The 19,686-nt window shown below is 35.1% G+C and overlaps 1 protein-coding gene and 1 long non-coding RNA gene across 9 annotated transcripts in view; one reads left to right on the top strand and one right to left on the bottom strand.

Annotated features, from left to right (window-relative positions):
* The window catches only part of LOC120612510 (uncharacterized), a 46,520-nt gene extending 31,947 nt beyond the window's left edge, over positions 1 to 14,573 (bottom strand). Inside the window, exons 1-2 of one of the 6 annotated variants that reach the window (XR_005655462.1) lie at positions 14,442 to 14,573; positions 1,771 to 1,934 (exon numbers count right to left, since the gene is read on the bottom strand). This is a non-coding gene — a long non-coding RNA (uncharacterized LOC120612510). The other 5 variants (XR_005655461.1, XR_005655457.1, XR_005655458.1 and 2 more) reach the window with 5 other exon arrangements.
* The window catches only part of TMEM161B (transmembrane protein 161B), a 63,557-nt gene continuing 58,372 nt past the window's right edge, over positions 14,502 to 19,686 (top strand). Inside the window, exons 1-2 of one of the 3 annotated variants that reach the window (XM_039875022.1) lie at positions 14,509 to 14,640; positions 14,968 to 15,077. Coding sequence is in view for 1 of the 3 variants with exons in the window: in XM_039875021.1 (XP_039730955.1) it covers positions 14,638 to 14,640 (3 nt within the window). In the remaining 2 variants the exon portion in view is untranslated. Of the gene's footprint in view, positions 14,641 to 14,967; positions 15,078 to 19,686 lie in introns of all 3 variants that reach the window. The other 2 variants (XM_039875021.1, XM_039875024.1) reach the window with 2 other exon arrangements.

Below are 19,686 nucleotides of genomic sequence, written 5' to 3'. Positions count from 1 at the left end.
CATAGAGACAGCTGTTACTCCTGCTACAGGTTAGGGGGTGGGGAGTGGAAAGCATCTGTCAATCAAATAGAAGCTCTCTTTGATGACATAAAATACTTTCTGAGGGAACTTTGAATATTTGGATTGGCTGCCTGCCACATGATTTTCCAGTTCTGGCAATGCATAGTAATCCTGTCAGGTTTCTTTCAGATTGACAATCTCTGTCAAAGCAGAGATTGTATAGTCTGTAATTTGCTAACTCCACTCTGGTGCACACATTCCTTCCAAGGAGTCCTTCAGATCTTCTCCACCCTCCACCATCCATTTCATAATCCCCTATTCCTTCAACCCAGGAAAACCTAATCTACTAGAGATATTACTAGATTCCTTTTAAACTCTCTGTATTAACGTCATAGGGCCACCATAACAAATTACCACAAACTGGTGGCTTAAAGCAATAGAGATTTATTCTTACATTTCTGAGGCCTGTATATAATTATCCTTGGTATGTGGTTGTTTTCTCCCAAGAAGTCTGAAATTAAGGTGTCAGCAGGGCTGTATTTCCTCTGAAGGACCTAGGGGAGAATCTGTTTTTGCCTTTTCTACCAGAAACTATCAGCATTTCTTCACTATTGCCCCATTACTCCAATATTAGCTTCATATTGCTTCCTCTGTGTCTTCTCTTCCATCACATAAAAATACTTGTCATTGGATTTATGGCCCAGCAGACAATCCAGGTTGATTAATTTCATCTCAAGATCCTTAACTTACATCAGCAAAAAACTTTTCCATTCACAGGTTCCAGGAATTGGGACATAGACATACTTTTTTTGGGTGCCACTACTCAACTCACTATATCTTGCTTAAGGATACAATTTTTTCCTTCTTCTTTCAAGCTTTACCTTTTGAAGCTTTAAAGAAATTCATGAAACCTATTCTTTCTTCATCATTTTAGCTTTCAAGACTTATATCTTCACTTTAAGCAGTTCTTTGGAAAATCCAATCTATTCCTTTGTTTCAGTTGCCTTTTTTTTTTTTTTGGAATGTCTCCTTCCCTAGGCAAATAAATACTACACCAATGGGAGAAAATATCACCGGGTCAAAAAGCAAGTAATTCCACGTTTAGATTTCCACTTTCACCCTGAAGGCAGACATTTGCCCACGTTTGGTGTTCTATTCTGTTTCCCATAATTCCTCAAAGATGAGGACATGTTGTTCTCAGGTCTCATTTGCACTCTCCTGTTCCCACCCACAAAACCTGCAATATGAGCCATTCATAACATGATATAATCTAAATTGGAACTGTTAGGTACTTTTGTGGAATTTCTTCCTTTATTTAGGAAGAATATTGCTTCCTGTCTCTATTTATATTACTCTTTTGAGTAATATTAATTAGTTGCTATTTATTGAGTCAGTACCGTGAGCCTGGCTCAGTGTTTTGGATGTTACTTCCATCACTCAGAACAATCCTGTGAGAAAGATATGGTTATCCCAATTTTACATATGAGAAAAAGGAGATCCAGGGTAATATAACTACTAAGTGTTGAACCAGAGAATTAAACAAAGGTTTGTCTGATCCCACAAATATACATAGTTCTATTATGTCAAATCACTTAAGTTTCCTTTGTAGAGAATGAAGCAAAATAGTATTTCAGAAGTTCTGCTTTCTCTGTCAGCTCTAACCTTACACCAGAAACTGTAAGTGGGCTTTTCTTTGCCTGTCTTCTGGCTCTGAACAGACTTTTAAAAGCCCATTCTTTGTCCTGTCTTAGCATTTTTTGCAAGTCTCACCTCATTTGGGGGCTTTGGATTTCTTGACACTATCCTTTAGAGCCCATGTTACCTTCTTATAATTATCCTTGGTATGTGGTTGTTTTCTCCCAAGGTTTCTGTCACTTCCAATTAGCCAAGCAATTTCTCCTTGTTGGTCAGAATTAGGTTCCTCAGTTGCTCTGCTGGGACATCAAATCATGAGAAAGGCAAATCAAAAACTTGTCTGATGTTCTTCTTTTAGCCCAATAACACTTTTAAAAGGTGTCTAGCTTTCTGGTTTCTTTTTTGATTTTTGCATTGCTACAGGTATTGACAAATAGTATATTGCAGTGCACTGTGGTAGCAATAACAAATTCTTTTATGAATAATTGCATGTGCAGTGTGAATGTTTGGAACCAGCTTTAAAACTCTCAGCATACTCTAAAGCAGTTTCAATTATCCCATTATCTACATGTACATCTTGTCATTGTAACACATTCCTGTTTCTGATCCCCGACTCAAGTTGGCCACATGGAGAAATATTTTTATTTCCAATAAACTAATTTATTTGTGTATTTCATTTTGAATATAACTCCAAACCAGAACGTGGGAAGTAGGGTGGGGAATATGACCTCTGTAAAGTAAAATATATGTGAAAAGGTCTATGAATTAAGGTCATAAGACAAAGGACTGTAAATTTCAATGAGAAAAAAATTACATCTTAATTTTTGCTAACTGTGAGTAAAATTTAGCATTTCTTTTAATTGTGAACATAGGTAACAAACCACAGTGTTATTAAAAGTATTGGTAACTTTTTCACCCATAAAAATCACAGATATTTGTCCATTACATTACTGGAGTTGGAGAAATCTCAAGATACAATTGGTGTTCATGATTTTAAAATTATAGATATTACTAGATCCTCTGCTAGATTTTATTTGATCCATAAAAAATCAAAAAGCATATGTATAGCACATTTAACGAAGCATATAAATAGCACATTTTTGTTGACTATCTTGATTACTATATTTTATTATAAATGGTTTCATTTATAATCTTATGCATAATTTATGCATTGAAAAACATGATTCATAAAAGGGACTTCATTGGCTTCAGAAGATTCCTAAAGGGATTCATGGTACAAAGAAGATTAAGAATGTCTATTATGGACTGTAGCATTATGGTTAAGAGCATGTAGTCTGGTGTCACATTGCTTGGATTCAAATTTTGCCCTGTCACTTATGGTATGACTTTGGCTAAGTTATGTATACTTTTTGTGCCTTAGGTTCTTCATGTGTAAAATGGAGATAATAATACCTACCTAAAAGCCTTGCAATGAAGATGAAGTAATAACTGTAAAGGGCTTAACATAATGCCAGTTACATAGCATGTTATTTATCTCCACATCCACCCACAAAAAGGTTTCATTCAAATCATATTTACATTTATCGAACATACATATTTTTTTTTTTTACTATGCTGTCACAGGCTAAAACTTAAAATTACATTATCAAATATTGATTAGTTTCAAATAAATATTTGTAAAATATCTGTGTGATATAAGGAAGAATGATACAATGAATATCCATATGCCCTCCATCCAGATTGAAGGGAAAAAATTACTTTAAAAAGGAAGAACATATAATTTATTATCCAAACCAGGACACTTTAGAGAACAAAAGAGTGTTATTATTATATCAGGAAAATAGGCAAACCAGGATTGTTCTGACTAAACCAACATGCATAATTACCCTACTTTTATAGTCCTTATGTGCTCCTTCCTTATTCTAGGCCCTTCTTTTGGCAGCTAGAGAAAATCACTACATTCATTTTATGTTTATCATTCTTTGCTTGAATTTATAGATTTATCATGTTCATACCCTTCAATAAAATATTGTTTCCTTTATTGGTTCTTTAATTTATAGAAGTAGAATCCTACTGTAAAATTCTTTTGTGAATTGCTATGTTGCTCAACATTGTTAGATTCATCCATGTCCATGGATTTGTAATTCATTTTTTTCCATTGTCTTCTTCAACTGTAAAGTATAAACAATGTATTTAACCACTCTACTGTTGATAGGCAGTTGTTTCCAATTTTTACTGTTTAAATAATAGTTATAAATTTTCTTGCTTTAGATCCTGGTACATATTTCTCCTGGGCCATAGAACATGTGCATCTTCAAGTTTACTAGATAATGCCAAATTGTTTTCCAAATTGATTATATCAACTTATACTCCCACCAGCATATTGTTCTGGTGATACTGTCAGCCCCTCAAATTTTTGTGTATGTGGTGGCCACAAAGTGCTATTTCCTGTGGTTGAGTATCTCTTTAGGTTTTTTCTTCTATGAATTGCCTGTTTGAGTGGGAGATGTGGAGAGCATTATCTATCTTTTTTAAAAAAATTAAAATTATAGTAGTTCTTTAGACAATCTAAATACTAATCCTCTTGCTAGTAACATGGATTATAAAAATCTCCCAACTTGTGGCTTATCTTCTAATCTCCTTATGGTCTTTCTGTTTTTACTTTTTATTATAGAAATCATTAAAAATATACAAATGTATGCGGAATGAAGTCCCATTTAACTATCACCCAGATTTTCCCCATGTCTGATTATTCTGAAGTATATGTGAGACATTATATCATTACACCTTGAAATATTTTAATATGTACCTCTAAAAGATAGACTCTTTAAAAATTACTATTATAATACAAGAAATAATTTACAATAATTCCATAATATCATCAAATATTCAATATGCATTCAAATTGCTAATTATCATAAAAAGAATTTTAAGTTTGTTTGAATCATGATCCAGATAAAGTCCTGTAATAGCTGGTCCAAAATGGCACCCAACAATTTCCACTGCCTGGTATTCACACCTTGTGTAATCCTCTCTCACACTATATGTTGGTTGGTACATGTGATCAATCTGCTGGTCATATACTTGCGGGATGGTATGCCACTTTTGAGGCTAGGTGAGACCCTGAGCTAGAACTACTCAGCTCAGCTGCTCCTGAATTTTTGACTTTAGATATTACATGAGATGTAAATGTTCACTGCTTTAAATACTATGTTTTGGAGGTAGTTATAAAGTAGTAGAAAATAAAAATTTGGTACTTAAAGTGGCATGATGACATACGAAAACCTAAAATGAGAGTGGCTTTGTGTAAGTGGCTGAGGGCAGGTGAAAAGACTTGGAGAGTATTAGTAAATTTGAAGAGCTTTAAATAAATTGTCTGTAGATGTATGCTAACATTGAGGCTGCAGATGAGGTCTTAATAGATTAGAAATGTTTTACTGGAAATGTAGGAAAGTGGCAGAAAGCTTAGCAAATTTGTCACCTGGGGTTATGTGCAAAGTAGAAAATATGCCTAATAAACCAGTGATTAAGCTAAGGAGACTTCATGCCAGAATGTTAAAGATGTCACCTGTTTTCTTCTTGCTGCTTATAATAAAAATGTAAGAGAAAAGTTGAAGGATTGTTAAAAAGGAGCCAGAACTTGTGAGATTTGAAGATTTCCAGCCTCTCTAGGTGACAAATGATGTAAAATTAGAAAATGGCTCAGAACAAAGAACAAATCCAGCACATTCACAGGAAAATATGAAGTTGAGAGTGTAGTTGTAAAGCCCTTTAGGACCTCAGAAAGATCTAATGCGGTGCCTCAGAGTATTTTTATTCAGACATAAAAGGTGTACCCCACAACATCTTAATCAAATTACAGGGCTTCTAAGAAGTTTAAGGGTGTGGTGCATCAAAAGCCCAAGGTAGAAAAAGGGTTTATGTGGAAAAGATTTATGGGTGTTGCTTTGTCTAATAGTGTGAACTCAAATAAAATTCATAGGAGACCCACAAAGTTTTTAAGAGAATTATATTAGAAGAATACAATTTTAAAGAGACTTTTAAACGAGAATTATATTAGCAGGCTGTTTGCCAGCCTGGACAGAAAGGGACAGAGCACCAAATGAAAAGAAGCTTTGGACATCCAAACTTCTACAGGCAGAGAGAACTGCACAGCTGTAAACATGGAAAAGGAAGGGTGATCCAGTGGGTGGATCCAAGAGACCAGAGGCAGAGTTAAGAGCTATGGAGAATCACTCTTCAGCCCTGAATCTTAATCAAGAAACTGCCAACCTGTGCCCATGTGGATTTCAGAATTTCTGTGAACTTTTGTGCCTCATTCTACCCCACTCCCTTTTAAAATATGTCTATCTTACCCAATTTATATTTGGTGTGTGAAGGTAGATACCGTGTGCCTTTAGTTTACAGGTCTTCAGAGTAAGAGGAACTCTATTTAAGATGCTGTGCTTATGGAAGTACACCTGAAAAGCCTCACCCATACCTGTACCTAATCTAGATTTCTAGACTTTTAGCTACCGCTCTAATGGGATGAGAGTTTTAGAGAACTTTGGGAGTGGGTGAGTGTATTTTGCATAAGGGGAGAATGTGCATCTGGTATGTGAATGTAGTAGCCAGTCTCCCGGTATTCATACTTTTGTGTATTCCCCTCCCACACTGTATCAGGGATCATCCGTGGGACTAACAGAATATGGAAGGAACGATATATCACTTTGAGAGAGCACTTGCTCTGGGGAAAGCCAGGTGCCATGTTGTAAGGACATTCAGGAAATTCTGTGAGTAACTCATCTTGGAACTGGATCTTCTATCCCTACCAAGCAGTCAGAAGACTGTAACTCAGCCAACAGTTTGATCAAAAACTCGTAAGATCCTGGGCCAGAATATCTAGCTAAGCTACTCCTGGATTCCTGACCCAGGAATCTATGAGATAAATATTTTTAGTTTTAAGCTGTTTAGTCTTGGGGTAATTTGTTATATTGCAATACGTAACTAATATAAGTTCACACATTGCTTCATATGCATTTAGTGAGCCTCTTTTAATCTACAGTTTTCTCCATCTTCTTTCTCTCTCCTGCAACATATTTGTTGAAGTTAATTTATCCCATGATTTTCCATAGATTGAATTTTCCTGATTGCATAACCATGGTGTGTAACATGTTTTCTATATTTCCTACTATCAGGTTCAATTTTTTTTTTTTTTTTTTGGCAAGATTTTTAAATAAGTGATGGTGTGTTTTTTCTTTAAGTGATATATAGTTTCCTTGTCATGTTAGCAGCTGTTGCTATGAAATGATAAACACATTTATTCATTATGAATCTCAAAATGGCAATTTTCTGTCTCTCCTTAATTTATTAATACATGTCTATACAGAGCTTCCTCTCATTTACTATTTGGTTACATTTGGTACAATTCATATAGAAAAGGCAGGACAAATACTGATTTTTTTTTTTTTTTACTGGTTTTCAAATTAATTAGTTGCTTCCATAGCATCCTCCACTGTTGACCACTAGATGCTTTTTGTTAATTTTACTACCATTATGAACTCATAGATTTAAATACATCTAAAATTTGCTATGTTCCAATCCATTGCATTTGATATGCTGCAACCTGTGCTCAGGTGGATTTCAGAATTTCAATGAATCTATATGTCCTTATCAATACTCAAATTGTCCCAACTTTGGCAAGTGGGATGCTTTTTGGTTGTCTCCTGAGTCCATTTGACATGATCCCAGTAGTCCATGATAGACTCCTTGCTGTCTTGCACAACAAAATGTTACAAGCTCAATACAATTCCTGTGCCTAACTGAAATCAATTACTACTCCAAGGGCTTGTGGTATCTTTTGAACAAAGGCTTTTAATGTATTTGAATAATACTTTTTTCTTTATAGAATTTGCATTTCTATATCTTTCTACCATAAGATCATAAAGATATCTTGCTACCTTGTCTTCTGAAGGTTTAACAGGTTTTGTTTCACATTTAAATCTTTAATTCGCCTGAAATTTATTTTTCTGTATCATGTTAAGTAGGAAGGTACAATTTCATTTTCTTCCATATGGATATCCGGCAACATTTATTGAAATGCTCTTGTTTTTCTCACGGGCCTCCAATGCCATCTCTGTTTTAAATCAAGATTCCTGATAAGGGTACATTTATTTCTAGGCTTGTATTCCAGCATAAATCAATTCTTTTATCCCTAAAACAATATCACACTATCCTAGTAACTGCAGCTTTAATAGATTTATTGAGGTATAATACACAAACTATACAATTTACCCATTTAAAGTGTAGAATGGATGCCTTTTAGTATATTCACTTATATGCAACCATCACAATTTTAGAAAATTCTCACCTCAAAAAGAAATCCTATATCTTTTAGCTGTCACTACTCTATGCTCCTATCTTCCTAAGCCTCACCATCCCTAAGCAATCACTAATCTACTATCTCTATAGATTTCCTATTGTGAATGGTTCACATGAATAGAACCATGTAATGTGTGCTTTTTTGTGACTGGCTTTTACTTAGCATGTTTTTAAGGTTCGTCCACATTACAGCAGGTATCAATACTTCATTCCTTTTTGTAGTCAAATAATATTCCACTGTATGAATATACATTTTGATTATCCTTTGATCTGCTGATGGACATTTGTGCTGTTTCCACCTTTTGACTACCATGAACACTTAATACAAATTAAAAATAATTCTTGCTATCTGACTAGTCAATTCTATTTTAAATTTTCTACTTCTGGAATATCTTGAAATACTTGACCCTTTGCCCTTTCATGTAGATGGTCAGGTTTCTGCAAAAAGTCATTTTGATTTTTTATTATTATTGCTTTCATTGTGTAGGGAAGAACTGCCATCTTAACTCTGGAGTCTCTTAATACTTGACTATGGTGTATTTTTTTTTTTTTAACATTCTTTAATGATAGTCGATAATGTTTTGTGATTTTTTTCCCCCTTAAAGGTCTTCTATATTTTTTAATTTACTCTTATGTAATTCATATTTTTTAAATGATATAGTAAATGCTATCAATAAAAAATCATTTTCTAACAATTTATTTCTGCTGGAGAGAAATGCAATTCACTTTATACTGGCATATCCAGAATCCTTGTGGCTCTCTTATTTTAATCATTAATCTGTAAATTATGTTTCTTCATTTCCAATCTTTATATCCTTTGTTTTTATTACCTTACAATGCTAGCCAGTAGCTCCAATAGGGCACTTGTTCCTCATTCTAAGAGGCTGCTTCAAAATTTCATTTTGAAATATTTGTTGTAGGTTTTATTGAATTAAGAAAGTTCTGTATAATTCTACTTTGGCAAAAGGTATTATCCATGTCTGTTAATTTTTTCTACAGCTTATGGTTTTTCTCTCTTAACCTTTTAACATGCTAAAATACATTCCTGGGTCAAATTAAACCTAATCATGTTTTGTTAACTTTTTAATATATTTTCTGGGTTCTGCTTGCTATTTAGGATTTTTGCCTCTATCTTTGTGAATATGATTGGACTCTCTTACTGTCCTTATCAAGTTTTAATGTCAAGAAGCCTATTAAAATGAATAAAAGTTTGTTTTCTCTTTCCTGTACTTTGGAATGGTTTGTGTAAAATAATTTATTCTTTGAATGTTTGGCAAAACTCTGTGGGCAACGTTTTCTTTTTTGAAAAATTTCTACTGATTCAATCTCTTACATAGTAATCAGAACATTTATATTTTCTATTTCATCTTAAGTGACTTTTGAAAAGTTATACTTACCTGGAAACTATATCATTTATGCTTTTATATTATAAAAAATTGTTAATGATATCTCAATTTTTACAGCACTTCAATGAACTCATTTTCATTTCTAATACTTTGTGTATTTCTTGAGTAACCTTTTCCAAGATTTATTAATGTTAGTATTATAACATTTTTTTTAAAATTACCATTGGCATACAATATTACTTTCAGGTGTACAACACAGTGATTAGACATTTATGTACTTTACAAAGTGATCACTCCAATAAGTCTAGTACCCATTTGACACCATATATATTATTATTGACTATATTCCCTATGCCGTAGTTTACAGCCCTGTGAGTTTATATATCTGCCAATATGTACTAAAAGATACAACTTTGACTTTGTTGTCCCTCTGTGTTGAATATTTGTTTCTGTTTCACTCATTTCATTAACTATACGTGAGGTTTCTAGATTTCTGGATTTCTAACTTAATTATACTGCAAATAGAAAATGTGACCTAAATGACACCAATCCTTTGAAATTTTGAAAGACTTTTTATCATTAAATTTTGTAAACATTTTCTGTGTACTTAAATTATTTTTTTTATTTCTATTTTTAGTAATGATGGACTAGGTAACTGAGACTAGTCCTCCTGAGAACTAGAAAGGCTGGACAAAAGATAAAACAAAAATCTGAAGGTGTTAGAGACCTAATGAAGCAGTGGAAAATCTAGAAAAAGAAAAAACCAGAGCTGTTGAACCCATCACTTATGATAGCTTTTTCTCTGAGGTATCAGCTGATTCTTGAGAAGATGGCTAAGAAGGTGAAAAAAGTTTCTAACTAATTCATGGAGTTAAAAAGACTGATCTTTTATTTTTTCAAACATATTAAGCATAATTATATTACAACCTGTGTCTAGTAAATTATGAAGTCTGCTGTTGTCTGAAACTTTTTTTTGTGGTAAACAATTAGACCCTAATTTTTTTTTATAAGTATATAATCAGAATGAACATTTAATGCATTGTATTTATAAAATAGGTTTCTTCCTTAAAATAGATTTCTAGAAGATGAATTTGTAGGTAAAATAAACTTTCCAGTTCTCATTCTTTTCTGTCATGCTGTTGTCACTATTCCATATTAGTGCATGTTTCACTGCGTTTTCCAGTATTAAATTCTAAAACCGAATTGTGTGCTATTTTGATAATCAAAAGTGTCTACATCATTTGGATTTGAATATTTAAATTTTAATACTTCTCTTTGTGATTTCTTCATTCATACTTTCTGAATATTTAAATTAAATATTCCTGAATATTTAAATTTTCTGCTTATAGACTTCTATGGACACTTTCCAAGATGCATCTTGTTAAATCTTACTCAGCTATCTGAAAAAAATGCTTATATATGGCTTATTTGTGTCTTTCCTTCAAAAACCATCTTTTATTAAAGCATTTACAGGCAGAAGAGACAGGACATGAAATGAAATATGGATTCAAGGAGCAATATTCATTAAGTATATTATCTTGATTTATGGTTGATTTGGATGTTTTGCTTCTAGCGTAGTCCTCCCAAAGTCTTAAAAAACATTTTACTAAATAACCCTAATGTAATCTTGTCTTTGTGGCACAAAAGTCCTGAAATATTCAAGCTAGTTCATGTCTTAGGGTTTTGTATTATTGTACCCTCTTCAAGCAATGGATTAGCATATTTTGGCAAAGCTGGATTCTCCTGTCAAACAGTAGCTTACATGGCACTTTCTTAGACGTTTTCTTAAATTACCTAATCTCAAACAATTATCTATTTTCTGTCCAGCACTATTACCACCCTATATTTTCATTGCTTATTTATTTATGGTCTATTACCACTAAAATGTAAATTCTCTGCTAGTAGGGACCATGTCTGTTCTAAATACTACTGTTTCCCCAAGTCTAGAACAGTGACTCGGATGAGTAGATACTCAATAAATATTTAATGAATGAATAAAGCTAATTTAGGTTTTAAATAGATAGGTAGTTCCTTATGGTTTTGTATGTTTTCTGCAGTTGGTGGTAGTTGTTTTAAGATTTTCCTAACACCAAAGGTATCAAATAATATCAAGATCTCATTATTTATGTTTGTGATCCTTGAAATTACACAAATTATGTAATTTGTGTAAAATTTGCAAGAGTTATTTCATCAGTTAATCAGATATGTGGTATAGTCCTAGATATAACTATGGTACCATGTAAAAAAAGGGAAGGTTTGGAGGAAAGCCACTGAATTATTAAAGGGCTGCAATATGCTTCTGAAGAATGTTTGTTTGTTTCATATTAGAAAGATTAGAGTGATACAGGTGCATATTACAAAGTATAAATAATTATTTTTTAAAAAGCTCTTTTCGTCCATTCTTAAGTAAAAGAAAATAAATTTTTAAAAAATTACCCCCTTACAGATAGGTTGTTTTAAGAGTGGTAATTCCAGGAATGGTGATTGATATATTTTGGCTACTTCCTTTTTAATTCTTTGTTCTATGCTTAGGATTTTTTTCACATCAAAGCAATTGTACTGGTTACAATTTTGTATCCTACTTTTTTAACTTGGAAAACAAACATTTTCCAAACATTAGAAATACTAGTCTTACGGCTTTTTAAAAATAGCTATAATATATTTCACTAAATACATACGATATAATTTGACCAATTTCTAATTGTTAAAGATTGTTCCTAATTTTTTACCTAATTGTTGCTACGACTAACATTTTGTCTACAACATTCATTTAAATGGTATTTCTTAATGGGATGGGGGCAGATAAAACAAAAAGAAGGTCCCAGCTCTCCAGGCATTTATGTCTAATTAGGAAAACAATATACATTGGTGAGGGGAATAACAAAGGCACTATAAAAGAAAGCCTATAATAATATTTATTAGAGGTAAGAAAAAATAGTGGAAATTTCTTAGGAGGAGGAGCTGATGAGAAAAACATTTTACAAAGAATATAGAGCAGAACTTGGAAAAAGTGATCCGTCTTAATGGTTGAAAATGTTCCAGGTTGGTGCATGTGTTGGAGGAGGTAACTTTTTGTTGGTGTTCTTAAGTAGTATTTGAGAACAGTTCTCACCAGGAAGCTTTCATCACAAAACCCTAACAGTAAGCAATCAAGACTTTTATCAAAGACTGGACTCCTATCTTTCTTGCCAAAAACTACCGGATTTCTTGTTAATCTCAATCATCCACATATTTTATTCCCTTCATAATTCTCCCCTTCCTTTATATTTTTATCAAAGACTCTTATCTATTTTAAGTAATAGAAATAGGTAAATCCTTCCAGTTCAAGGCATGTAACCAATACACTATATTCTGTTGGATAAAAAAAAAAAAACCCTGGGAAATGCTGTCTTAGCACACATATTGTATGCATTTCAATCTTTAAAAAAATTATTTATAACAGACTTTTTACACTGTAATGGAAATAAGAATATTAAAAGATATTAACCAAAGGTTATCAACTTGCCATACACCAAATAAGGGACACAGAATGCGATGATTCATAAAAAATAATAGGGAGATAACAAATACTGTGATTTCTTTTCCTCGTTTTACTCTGGCAGGAATGGATTCCATCCTGATGATAATACCAGTCTTACTGTCACTTAAGAGGAGATGCTTTGTGAACCTCAATGAGGCTGCCAGATTTGGGACAGATTAAGTACCACAGCGTCACATATGAAAGGAGTAAGACTTCACAAGATGTGTTGTCATGACAGACTGATAGCCACGTTCCTTCTGCACCTTTTCTTCCTCAAGGATAGCAGATGTTTCCCACAGATCTACGCCAGCAGACAATGCCAATCCCTCTCTACCACACTTACCATCTGTAGATGCCCTGGGGCTTGTCTAAAGCATTAGTAGATCCCTCAGGGATGTTCTGGATTCATCCACAGCAGGATGTTTCACAAACTATTTCAAAGCCCCAACCCATCCCTAGCTGTTACCAATGATTTCTATATCTTCTCTAATTGTTATGCTATTCATCTGCCCAAAAATCAAAATTCAAAGTAAAAACCATCCATACACTCAGTTTCTAGCACCTTTTCTAATGTAAAGCAACTGCCCCCTGCATGCTTCTTTGGGATGGCTCAGAACTCGCATTCCCAGGGTCTTTCGACCATTTATGGCTTAGATATCATGCTCTCCAGGTAGTCTGATGAGGAGCATCAGACATAAGATCTATAGCCACCTCTACCTGGCCAACGTTCTGAAGCTTCTTAGTCCCTTCCCAATTCCAGCTTTATGACAAAACTAGACACTATGGCAAAAAGCGATTCCCACAGATGAAACTGCTAATACAGTCTGGACTTAAGCAAGGATCCTCAAGGTGCGAGATTAATTTCTGGAATTAAGGGGGTCCATACATCCATTTCCAGCCTGCTTCCAGTACCATGTCTTACTAGTGCCATAAAACGCAGAGTTGATGGGTACAGATTTTGGAGGAAAAAAAAAAAAGCAAAATTAAGAGGTATATGGGAGTTTTACTTTCTTCCAGCTGATGATATATATTTTTTAAACTAAAAGGAAATCATCCATACTGTAACGTATTAAATAGGTAGAATTCTCTTCCTGGTTTCTCTGCTCTTGATAGATGTTCATTTAGCTTCAGTTGGTATCTGTGAATAATGAAGAAACTTCGCACGATCAAATCCCACTGCCCTGATGAAGGGTAGGGCTGGAGGAAGCAAAGACAGGGAGACAGATCTGTGGAGACCTGTAGTTTCTTAGCGCTAGCGAGAAAACGAGGAGGTAAAAAGAGAAAGGACGTGACTGAGCTGAGTCAAGTACTGTGCTGTCTCAGCACGAGCACGGCCTAAATGAGGTTTTCCTCCCTCACTAAATCTGCTGCGTCTGGGGTCGGCTCCTACTGCATTCACCAACCTGAGCCTCCATCACCTCCCACGGTGAGGATGCGCTCCTGCCCAAACCACCCAACCTACCTCAGGATCCTCGCAGGCGCCGCAACCACGCGCCTCCCGCCCACCTACCTGTGCTGCGCCTGCGCCTCCCCCACGCGCTCTCAAGGTCAGTACCGCCCCCAGCCTCTAACCTAGCACCCGCGGAAGTGGCAGTAGAAGACGTCTTGCGTATTCTCACCTCTGCGTGGCGTGAGGTCGCTGGCGTTTAGGAGAGGGGAGGGACTTCCTGTCCCGCGCAGGCAGGACTTCCGGCACAGCCGGAAGACTGTCTCCCTCGCGTTGTTTAGAGCTTCCCCGCTGCAGGGCGGGGAGCGGAGGACCAGGACTGCCCCGGTGACTCTAGGTCGTCTGGTCCACAACCTGTCCTTGACGCCATGGTGAGTCCTGTGAGGGCTGGAGTAACAGCAGTGGGGAGGAAGGGGCCGGGAGGTCGGTCCTGTGAAGGGAGCCGGTCGGGTGCCCAGCTGAGGATGGAGCGGGAGGGAGCAATGGGATGACCCGCAGGCCAGGACCCACCAATTGCCTTGGAGCGCTGGAGCGCTTGGGCTTCTGAGAAAGCGGCATGTATCCTGCCCAACTGCGAGTTCTGTCCAGGAGTACGTAGCCAAAATGTTGGTGGCCCATTCACTGTGTACAGCTCGTGGCGCCAGGTGGTCCCAGAGTTGACCTTGCCGGGTTGATTTTCTTCTCCCTTCCCTCCTTAGCTGCAGAGCTGTGGTCAAAAACTTCAAATCTTAGAAATGCCTTTAGGTTTTCCAGGCAGACAACGGACCCTTTCTTGTAAAGGATCAACACCTGTCACTTCAACGGCAAGGTCAGCTTATCTTTCAAACTCAGCCGTTTTGGAATTGGAAAGGGTGTCAAATAAAAATTCTGGACTTAGGAAGGAAAGACTTTATTCGGAAGGAATATAGAGCGTGAGGAAAGGAACTATTACAGTAGAGAGGATGCCCTGACCATTAGATCTGCAAGAGTCTCAAAGGTTAGGCAGAAAGGTTTTTTCTTTTATAGGGAGGAGTAAACTAGGTTAAAAAGTACCGGGTGTAGGGAAGTGAAATTAAAGGGTTCTATTTAATTTCTGATGGACAGTAAGTAGTACATTAGAGATTGTCTTACCCTCAGGCCAGCCTATTCTGGAGAGGAGCTGTTAAGGAAGAGATATATGTATTTTCAGACTGAGGGTTGGCCAAAGTTCAGGGACCTGGGTGGGAGAAGAGGATCTTAACCTGAATTGGGTAACATTTTCTTGCGATTGATCTGTGGGAACAAGCAGTTGAGCTAGTCACTTATGAAGCAAAGAATATGAAATTGCAGATTTGTGCCTGGCCTTTTCATAAGTAAACAAGGGGCCATCGGTGAGTCTTATCCAAGACCTATGGGGATCAGTGGTTCTTTGCAATAAGTCTTTTCCAAAACACTGAAGAGGGAGGGGGTGGATTTCTTAACCTTTGCTGTTTTCCCAGATCACAGGACTCTGGTAAAATTCAACACTGTCAGTTACTTGACTATATAAAATATTTAAAATCTCCTGGAGGGGAGTCTTCGTAGAATTTAGCTTTAGTTTGCCATACTCTTTTAGTACCACCTGTTGACATCGTCCCTTTATCGTGTACGATGATTGGCCTTTGTATGACTTTTAGAAACAACGTGAAACAAAAGAACCTCCAAATAATGTGGTTCCTAGTGCACTTTACTATGCTATGACTACTAACCTATAACCCTTTTCAGCATTGTGTTTGTTTTAACTTCAGTGAATAATACAATTTGTTTATTTACTGAATTATTTTTTTCCTTTTGTATCAATGAAATCAGATACCATAGAAGAATAGAACGGGAAGGAACCAGAGATAAAAATTAGCCTAACTACTCCCTTCCCTCCCTCCAAACACCAGTTTTACAGAAGGAAGAACCTAAGGATTAGAAATAGGCAGAGATTTGTGTAAGATAACAATAGTTTGGCATTGTCTAGACTAAAACACAGATACACACTTATTAAAGTTAAGCTCAGTTTTTGACTTCTTGGTCAGAAAAGCTGAAGATAGAGTGTATTGAAATCCTTGAATTCATAATAGTCACAGAGAAGCTGCATGTGAACTTATTCCCAGAATTCTGTAATACTAAAAGTAGAATTCCTCTCCCCTGATAACTCAAAATATAGTTTTGTTTTAAGGTAAGATGAACTCATGCTGTTTCTCAAAGTGTCACTTAGGAGGCTATCACCTAGAGAATGTCACCAGGGACCAGGTAGTTGACTCCATTCTGGTATTGCTTATATTTCTAAGTTACTTAACTCTGCTTTAGCTTTCTCAGCTATGAAAGTGATAATGTTTGTATATGTAAGTGTGGTCATTGTTTGGAATCTGTCAAAATAAAGAGTTTAGCCATTAAGTGAAGTTATAAGTGTTGATTTTTGTTTAGGATTCGGTTTGGTTGAATTCAAAACTTTTACATTGCTTGGCCTAATGATATAATGAAAACAATGCAGTACTTGAACTCAGAAGACCTAGATTTTCACCATCATTAGTTGTATGAGTTTCGCAAAATCATCCAACTTAGATAAGAGTTCCAGTTTCCTCCTAGATAAGAGAAGTGGGACTTGCTGGGAATTAAAACACTCTTTAACTCATATTTATGATTCTGCGACTTCACTCAGGACTGTTTTCAGACTAGGTTCCTGTTTCTGATTAAATAAGATTTAGTCTGATTTCCACTGTTCTTTGCTGTTTTGATTTCTCAAATTTGATTCTTTTATCATTCTTTTCATTTTTTTGTATGTCATGTAGGCAGTGCTTGGAATCTTTGTCCATGTGTTTGGCCAAGTATTTCACTACTGTCTTAAATACTACTCCAGAATGGAAAGCAAAGTCTTGGCACACCTTGATTTTATTTTTATTTTAATTGATCTAACCTCATTTTGTTCTCTTATTCTCTGGTACATTATGTAGACCAAAATACAGTAAATGCCTGTGCATGTAATAAGGTTCTTTTTTGAGAAAATAACAATAGGATCATGATCCAGACTAAAAATACTTAGTATTCACTCTAATTTTTTTGCTTTCATGTTCTGAAAATGGATAGTCTGTAGAAAATCTACTGAAGTAAATTTTCAGACCAACTTTAATCAAATAAATCTTTCCACCTTTTAGGCTGATTTGTGGAAGAAAAGTAGATTAGAGCTAGCTCCTGGAATTGCAGGTTATCTCATGGCATGTTTTAGCTATATAGCATCTTGTGGTAACTTTTACTGCTGGCATTGAACTGTGTATGGTCTGTTGTGGAAAAAAAGAAAATTATAAACCTCTGCCTTAAAGTTGAGAAAGTTTTCCTTTTGGAAGGTGGAGAGGGTTGTTGAGAAGAGAATACAGTAAATATTATAAGAGAAATCCATATAATATGCTCCAAGATTACAGAGGAAAAGAATTCTGAATGGTCATGTAGTAGGTGATTTCAACTGAGTTTTGAAAAGTGGGGTAGAGTAGGGCACTAGTTCTCAAATTTGAGTTTGCATAGGATTCACCTGTGATGCTTGATAAAAATGCCTTTGTGGGCCCCGTTTTTGGTGGGTGGAATTTCAGAATCTTATTTTTAATGAGCTTAACAGTTAAGTCTGAAACTGGTGGTCCTTAAACCACACTTTGAGAGAATTCTAATGTAGACATTAGAGACATTGATGAAGATATTAGAGGTTTTTGTGCTTAGTTATAATTAGACATGTTCAGTTTGCTGTAGTGGATTACTTTGATTGATTTTTGAATGTTGAACTAGCCTCACATACCTGGGATAAATCCTACTTAGCCATGGTATATAATTTGTTTTATACATTGTTGGATTTGATTTGCTAATATTTCATTTAGGATTTTTTGCATTTACATTCATTAGAGGTTTTGGTCTATAGTATTTATATATTTATTTATCTATTCATTTATTCATTTACTCATTTATTTATTTTATTTATTCATTTATTTATTTATTTATTTATCTATCTATTTATTTATTTATTTGTCTGTCTTTTTGTCCATCCATCCATCTATCCTTATGATACCTTTGCCTGGTTTGGGGATTAGGGTAATGTTGGACTCACAGAATTAGTTAGGAAGTATTCCATCTGCTTCTATTTTCTGAAAGAGATCGTAGACAATTGGTATAATTTCTTCCTTAACTGTTTGGTAGAATTCTCCAGTGAACCCATCTGGGCCTGGTGTATTCTCTTTTGTAAAGTTATTAATTATTGATTCAATTTCTGTAATAGATACCTACCTTTTCAAATTGTCTGTTTCTTCTGTCAGTTTTGGCAAATTGTGTCTTTCAAGGAATCGGTCCATTTTGCCTAGGTTATAAAATTTGTGGGCATAGAGTTGTGCATAGTATTCCTTTTAATGGCCATGATATGTGTAGTGATATTTCTTTCTTGCATTTCTGACATTAGTTGTTTGTGCCCTCCCTTTTTTCCTTAGTTATTCTGGCTAGAGGCTTACTGATTTTATTGATCTTTTCAAAAAAACTGCTTTTGGTTTTATTAAATTTTCTCTATTGATTTCTTGTTTTCAATTTCATTGATATTTGCTCTAATTCTTAGTATTTTCTTTTGCTTACTTTGGATTTAATTTGTGCTTTTTCTAGTTTCCTAAGGTGGAACATTAGGTGATTGATTTTAGACATCTTTTTTAATATATGCATTCTATAAATTTCCGTGTATGCACTGCTTTTGCTGTGTCCCATAAATTTTGATAATTCGTGTGTTTTCATTTCAAAATATTTTTAATTTCTCTTGAGATTTCCTTATTGACCCATGTGTTATTTAGAAATGTGTTGTTTACCTCCATGTATTTTAGGATTTTCCAGTTTAATTCCATTGTGATCTGAGGGCAGGTATTGTATGATTTCTGTTCTTTGTGTGTTTTGTGGCCCAGAATGTGATTTGCCTTGGTGAATAGACATGGGTAGCATGAAGGATGGCTTCTGGTTGAGTTTCATCAGTTAACCACATAGTGGCTGAGATTTGGATTTCTTCTCAATTCTCTAACTTTCCTCTGACTTCTCTTATTCACTACTTCTTTCCTAAACGCTTAGTTCAAGTAATAGTAGAGACTGTTTTCTTGGTTAGCATTTGGTTGATTCAAGTTTAATTCTTAAGACTGAGTTATACTTTGAGTTTTGGTCCACTTTTTAAATAATTTGTTACTTTTATTTGCTCTGGGATAAAAGCTTAAAAAAAATTTAATTGATTTTAGAAAATCAGAAGATATTGTAAAGTGTTCATTTATGGGAGAGAATTTGTTATTTTTTTAATGTTGTGCTATGGTTTTGCCCATGTTATGAAGTGAAGAATGAACACAACTTGTCCCAAAGGAACTTTGAAGAAATAAACTTGTCTGTAAATTGCCAGTTCTGATGAAATGAATATTCTCTTGGTTTTGATTGAA

Source organism: Pteropus medius, unplaced genomic scaffold (genome assembly GCF_902729225.1).
Source record: "Pteropus medius unplaced genomic scaffold, Ma_sr-lr_union100, whole genome shotgun sequence".
NCBI classification, from domain to species: domain Eukaryota; kingdom Metazoa; phylum Chordata; class Mammalia; order Chiroptera; family Pteropodidae; genus Pteropus; species Pteropus medius.
This window is presented reverse-complemented; position numbering and strand designations above follow the sequence as displayed.